The 6828-nt window shown below is 47.6% G+C and overlaps 1 protein-coding gene across 1 annotated transcript in view; it reads right to left on the bottom strand.

Annotated features, from left to right (window-relative positions):
* The window catches only part of LOC103184855 (transcription factor 4), a gene marked incomplete at its 5' end in the record, with an annotated part of 199320 nt that extends 199104 nt beyond the window's left edge, over positions 1 to 216 (bottom strand). The window contains 1 exon segment of the mRNA XM_042335995.1: positions 125 to 216. Coding sequence (XP_042191929.1) covers positions 125 to 196 — 72 coding nt within the window.
* Between the last annotated feature and the right edge of the window lie 6612 nt (positions 217 to 6828).

Here is a 6828-nt window from a genome sequence, read left to right as displayed (position 1 = left end):
GTCTCCCTTCTCTCTCTCTCTCTTTCCTCTCCCTCCTCCTCCTCCTCCTTCTTCTTCTCCTCTCTCTCTCCTTCTCTCTCTCTCTCTCTCTCTCCCAACACCTGCCATGAACGAATTCTCTTACCGCACTGAAATCCAGCAAATCGTTGAGCTCTTTGTCCGTCCCTAAGGCAGCCATTCGCTGTGGGTGATGCATTTGGACAAATTTACACAAACCTGGAAACATGGAAAATCACAAACCGATTCCCAACTTTAATATGTGTGTGTGGTTTCCTTTTTTTTTAATTGTATATATAAAAAAAATTCTCTCTCTTTGCATCACTCTCTCACCCCTCTCTCTCTCCTCTCTCTCCTCCTCTCTCTCTCTCCTTCTCTCTCTCTATTCAGTCTGTCCTGTGCAATAATGTTTCACCCTCTCAAGTCAGAGTAATAATGCTCTCTCTCTCTCTCTCTCTCTCCCTCTCTCTTTCTTTCTCTCTCTCTCTCTCTCTCTCTCTGTGGGTGTGATAATGTTTCACCCTCTCAAGACAGGGGGGGGGGAATAATGTTTCTGTGTCTCTCTCTCTTTCTCTGCCACTCACTCACACACTCACACTCACTCACACTCTCTCTCTTCCTCTCTCCCTCCCTCCCTCCTCTCTCTCTCTCTCTCTCGATTAAAACAAATCACACGAGTTGCAGACAGAGAGAGAGAGAGAGAGAGAAAAAAACACTGCACAAATCGAATAGACCAAATCACTGAAGCTGGTGGATTCATTATGCAACAGGAGGTACTTAAAATGAATGAATCCTGTATGGATTTCCCCCCCCCCCCCACCCCCTCAATACACCAAGGCTTCATATCTCTCCACACCAACACACACACACACACACAAGTCTCTCATATATATATATATATATTGTCAAAAGAGGTGATACACATATCTATTGAGCAGCAAACAAAAAAGATGCATCAGCATTGCAATGTGAATACAGAACACAACTTCTATCCCCCCCCCCTCCTCCTCTCTTTCTCCCCTCTCTCCCCCCCCCAAAAAAAACACACACACACACACAGAGGGAAAGGAATTAGGCCTTAATGATAATTCTCTCCATTGGATAATTCAGGTCTCTCTTTCTCACCACCAATGCAACTTTTAAATGCCAAATGTATAAAAAAAAACTTCACAGGTTTCGGTCACTCTGACACGACACACTCAATGCTCTCACTCTCGCTCACACACACAAGATCCATTCGACAAGAAACTCAAGATTTTCCACCCCTTCTTCCCCCCACCCCCCAAAAAAAAACTTTACTTGCGACGTGGTAGAAATCTCAGGTATTTTCTTGGGAGGAAGAGAAACCACAAGAGAAAGCAGGTGGGAAGGAGGAGAGGAAAGGGGGGGGGGGGGGTGAGGGAAAGGGAATAAAATTAACTTGAATTATTCTATTTGTGACTGTCCAAACATTGTATTGTATTGTGCGTGTGTTTAAAAGGAAAATATATATAGAAATTCCCCAAACATGTGTGTGTGTGTGTGGTATCAGTAGATAAAATGCTCTTAACTCCACAATTCTATTTCAGTTTTGATTTCTTTCTGTCTCTCTCTCTCTATATATATAAACACACATATATATATATATCTCAAGGTATAAAACAAGAGCCGGGCAGTGAGTGTGGGTTCTCTCTCTCGGTGTCTCTGTCTCAAGGTATCAAACAAAACGAGTATCAAAAAAGTTTCTCTTTAAGAGGGAGAGTGTATCAAACACTTCCACAAGATCACACGGTCTGAGAGGAGAAACATTGTTACTCTCTGTCTTGAGAGGGGAAACATTGTTACTCTGTCTGTTTGTCCTTCAAGGCCGGTCTCAAAACCTTTCTCTTTGACCGAGCCTTCAGCTCCCTCTCGACTCTCTTCCCCCTCCTCGCTCCCTCCCTTCCTCCCTCACCCTGACATTTCCCCCCTCCTCGCTCCCCCTTCCCTCCCCTCACCATTTCCCCCCTGCTCGGGTCATGACCCAACTGTGCAGCGCCTTGGGACGTCCTCCTGACGTGAAAGGCGCTTTATAAATGGAATCTTGTTGTTGTTGTGGTGGTGGTGGTGGTGGTGGTTGTTGTGGTGGTGGTGGTTGTTGTTGTTGTGGTGGTGGTTGTGGTGGTGGTGGTGGTTGTTGTGGTTGTTTGTGGTTGTTGTTGTGGTGGTGGTTGTTGTTGTGGTTGTTTGTGGTTGTTGTTGTGGTGGTTGTTGTGGTGGTTGTTGTTGTTGTGGTGGTGGTTGTTGTTGTGGTGGTTGTTGTTGTTGTGGTGGTGGTTGTTGTTGTGGTGGTTGTTGTGGTGGTTGTTGTTGTTGTGGTGGTGGTGGTGGTTGTTGTGGTGGTGGTTGTTGTTGTGGTGGTTGTTGTGGTGGTGGTTGTTGTTGTGGTGGTTGTTGTTGTGGTGGTTGTTGTGGTGGTGGTTGTTGTTGTGGTGGTGGTTGTTGTTGTGGTGGTTGTTGTTGTGGTGGTTGTTGTGGTGGTGGTTGTTGTTGTTGTGGTGGTTGTTGTGGTGGTTGTTGTTGTGGTGGTGGTTGTTGTTGTGGTGGTGGTTGTTGTTGTTGTGGTTGTTGTTGTTGTTGTGGTGGTTGTTGTGGTTGTTGTTGTGGTGGTGGTTGTTGTGGTGTTTGTTGTTGTTGTGGTGGTGGTTGTTGTTGTGGTGGTTGTTGTGGTGGTTGTTGTGGTTGTTGTTGTGGTGGTGGTTGTTGTGGTGGTTGTTGTGGTTGTTGTTGTGGTGGTGGTTGTTGTGGTGGTTGTTGTTGTTGTGGTGGTGGTTGTTGTTGTGGTGGTTGTTGTGGTGGTTGTTGTGGTTGTTGTTGTGGTGGTGGTTGTTGTGGTGGTTGTTGTTGTTGTGGTGGTGGTTGTTGTTGTGGTGGTTGTTGTTGTTGTGGTGGTGGTTGTTGTGGTGGTTGTTGTGGTGGTTGTTGTGGTTGTTGTGTGGTGGTTGTGTGGTGGTTGTTGTTGTTGTGGTGGTGGTTGTTGTTGTGGTGGTTGTTGTGGTGGTTGTTGTGGTTGTTGTTGTGGTGGTGGTTGTTGTGGTGGTTGTTGTGGTTGTTGTTGTGGTGGTGGTTGTTGTGGTGGTTGTTGTTGTTGTGGTGTGGTTGTTGTGTGGTGGTTGTTGTGGTGGTTGTTGTGGTTGTTGTTGTGGTGGTGGTTGTTGTGGTGGTTGTTGTTGTTGTGGTGGTGGTTGTTGTTGTGGTGGTGGTTGTTGTTGTTGTGGTTGTTGTTGTGGTGGTTGTTATTGTTGTTGTTGTTGTGGTGGTGGTTGTTGTTGTGGTGGTTGTTGTTGTGGTGGTTGTTGTGGTGGTGGTTGTTGTTGTGGTGGTGGTTGTTGTTGTGGTGGTTGTTGTGGTGGTTGTTGTGGTTGTTGTTGTGGTGGTGGTTGTTGTTGTGGTGGTTGTTGTGGTTGTTGTTGTGGTGGTGGTTGTTGTGGTGGTTGTTGTTGTTGTGGTGGTGGTTGTTGTTGTGGTGGTTGTTGTGGTGGTTGTTGTGGTTGTTGTTGTGGTGGTGGTTGTTGTGGTGGTTGTTGTTGTTGTGGTTGTTGTTGTGGTGGTTGTTGTGGTGGTTGTTGTTGTTGTGGTTGTTGTTGTGGTGGTTGTTGTTGTGGTGGTTGTTGTGGTGGTGGTTGTTGTTGTGGTGGTTGTTGTTGTGGTGGTTGTTGTGGTGGTGGTTGTTGTTGTGGTGGTGGTTGTTGTTGTGGTGGTTGTTGTTGTGGTGGTTGTTGTGGTGGTGGTTGTTGTTGTTGTGGTGGTCGTTGTGGTGGTTGTTGTTGTGGTGGTGGTTGTTGTTGTGGTGGTGGTTGTTGTTGTTGTGGTTGTTGTTGTTGTTGTGGTGGTTGTTGTGGTGGTTGTTGTGGTTGTTGTTGTGGTGGTGGTTGTTGTGGTGGTTGTTGTGGTTGTTGTTGTGGTGGTGGTTGTTGTGGTGGTTGTTGTGGTGGTTGTTGTGGTTGTTGTTGTGGTGGTGGTTGTTGTGGTGGTTGTTGTGGTTGTTGTTGTGGTGGTGGTTGTTGTGGTGGTTGTTGTGGTTGTTGTTCTGGTGGTGGTTGTTGTGGTGGTTGTTGTTGTTGTGGTGGTGGTTGTTGTTGTGGTGGTTGTTGTGGTGGTTGTTGTGGTTGTTGTTGTTGTGGTGGTTGTTGTGGTTGTTGTGGTTGTTGTTGTGGTGGTGGTTGTTGTGGTGGTTGTTGTTGTTGTGGTGGTTGTTGTTGTGGTGGTTGTTGTGGTGGTTGTTGTTGTTGTGGTTGTTGTTGTGGTGGTTGTTATTGTTGTTGTTGTTGTGGTGGTGGTTGTTGTTGTGGTGGTGGTTTGTTGTTGTTGTGGTTGTTGTTGTTGTGTGTGGTTGTTGTGGTGGTTGTTGTGGTTGTTGTTGTGGTGGTGGTTGTTGTTGTGTGGTTGTTGTGGTTGTGGTTGTTGTTCTGGTGGTTGTTGTGGTGGTTGTTGTTGTTGTTGTGGTGGTGGTTGTTGTGGTGGTTGTTGTGGTGGTTGTTGTTGTGGTGGTTGTTGTGGTGGTTGTTGTTGTTGTGGTTGTGGTTGTTGTTGTTGTGGTTGTTGTGGTGGTTGTTGTGGTTGTTGTTGTTGTGGTTGTTGTGGTGGTTGTTGTTGTTGTGGTGGTGGTTGTTGTTGTGGTGGTTGTTGTGGTGGTGTTGTTGTTGTGGTTGTTGTTGTGGAGGTTGTTATTGTTGTTGTGTGTTGTGGTGGTGGTTGTTGTTGTTGTTATTGTTGTTGTTGTTGTTGTGGTGGTGGTGGTGGTTGTTGTTGTGGTTGTTGTTGTGGTGGTTGTTGTTGTGGTGGTGATTGTTGTTGTTGTTGTGGTGGTTGTTGTTGTTGTGGTTGTTGTGGTGGTTGTTGTGGTGGTGGTTGTTGTGGTGGTTGTTGTTGTGGTGGTGGTGGTTGTTGTTGTTGTTGTGGTGGTGGTTGTTGTTGTTGTTGTTGTGGTGGTGGTGTTGTGGTTGTTGTTGTTGTGGTGGTGGTTGTTGTTGTTGTGGTGGTGGTGGTTGTTGTGGTGGCGGTGGTGGTTGTTGTTGTTGTTGTGGTGGTGGTTGTTGTTGTGGTGGTGGTTGTTGTTGTGGTGGTGGTAGTTGTTGTTGTGGTGGTGGTTGTTGTTGTGGTGGTGGTTGTTGTTGTTGTTGTGGTGGTGGTTGTTGTTGTTGTTGTGGTGGTGGTTGTTGTTGTTGTTGTGGTGGTGGTTGTTGTTGTGGTGGTGGTGGTGGCGGTGGTGGTTGTTGTTGTTGTTGTTGTTGTGGTGGTTGTTGTTGTTGTTGTGGTGGTGGTTGTGGTGGTGGTTGTTGTTGTGGTGGTGGTGGCGGTGGTGGTTGTTGTTGTTGTTGTTGTTGTGGTGGTGGTTGTGGTGGTTGTTGTTGTGGTGGTGGTTGTTGTTGTGGTGGTGGTTGTTGTTGTTGTTGTGGTGGTGGTTGTTGTTGTGGTGGTGGTGGCGGTGGTGGTTGTTGTTGTTGTTGTGGTGGTGGTGGTTGTTGTGGTGGTGGTGGTGGCGGTGGTGGTTGTTGTTGTTGTTGTGGTGGTGGTTGTGGTGGTTGTTGTTGTGGTGGTGGTTGTTGTTGTTGTTGTTGTTGTGGTTGTTGTGGTGGTGGTTGTTGTTGTGGTGGTGGTGGTTGTTGTGGTGGTGGTTGTTGTTGTTGTTGTTGTGGTGGTGGTGGTGGTTGTTGTGGTGGTGGTTGTTGTTGTGGTGGTTGTTGTTGTGGTGGTGGTGGCGGTGGTTGTTGTTGTTGTTGTTGTTGTGGTTGTTGTGGTGGTGGTTGTTGTTGTGGTGGTTGTTGTTGTTGTGGTGGTGGTGGTGGTGGTTGTTGTTGTTGTGGTGGTTGTTGTTGTTGTGGTGGTGGTGTTGTTGTGGTGGCGGTGGTTGTTGTTGTTGTGGTGGTGGTTGTTGTTGTTGTTGTGGCGGTGACCCACAAGCCCCGGTAATCCTGTGGGGTGGGTCAGGGGTGGGGGGGAATCCCCTGAGTGGTGGAGTGGGTGGGGGGGGGGGGGGTGTGACGTATGTGATGCGGGGGCGGGGCAGAGCACGTGCGCACGGGGGAACCCCCCCTCCTCCTCCTCCTCCACCTCCAGCCCTGACTGACAGCGGCGCTCGTCCAATCGGAGGCCGCGCAGCCGGGGTTCCCTCCCCCCTCGACGGACGGCGACGTCACAAAGGAGAGTCGGCCAATGGGAGTGGGCGGGGGGCGGGACCCCGCGGCTGGTGGTTGAGAGAGAGAGAGAGAGAGAGAGACTGAAACACACAGAGAGATAGAAAGAGAGAGAGAGAGAGAGGAAAAGAAAGAGAGAGAGAGAAAGAGAGAAAAAAGAAGGCACTTTTTTTTTTACCCGGGGATTTAAAAATGAGGCGAGACTCAAACCGGGTAAGAAGAAGAAGAAGAAAAAAATAATAATAATGATCACAGCAGTAACAGGAGGCAGAGAGAATAATACTTAATATGAGTGTTGATTAAGTATTATATTATAAATATACTATATATATGTATATATATAATTTACATGTGTGTATGTAGCCATCAATGGGAGTAGCAAGCAGTGGTTTTGTTTGGGGAGGGGAGGGGAGGGAGGGAGGGAGGGAATGTGCAATAGGTAGAAAGAAAGAGAGAGAGAGAGCAGAAATAATAATAATAATAATAAAAAGAAAGGTGGGAAATAGAAATGTATCCCCTCCGGGAAGGGTTATATAGTGTGGCTTAAGGCTACTTTGTAGCATGGAAAGGGAGGGGGGGTCTTGTTTTTGTCTGTCCCCCCCCCTCCCCCTTTTTATCCCCCTCTCCACATCCACTTGCTTTTCCCCTTCTAACCCCCTCGCTCCCTCCCTCCCTC

The sequence above is a fragment of the Callorhinchus milii genome, unplaced genomic scaffold (assembly GCF_018977255.1).
Source record: "Callorhinchus milii isolate IMCB2004 unplaced genomic scaffold, IMCB_Cmil_1.0 Scaffold1, whole genome shotgun sequence".
NCBI lineage: Eukaryota > Metazoa > Chordata > Chondrichthyes > Chimaeriformes > Callorhinchidae > Callorhinchus > Callorhinchus milii.
The sequence above is the reverse complement of the archived record's forward strand: the minus strand, read 5'-3'. Positions and strand labels throughout refer to the sequence as shown.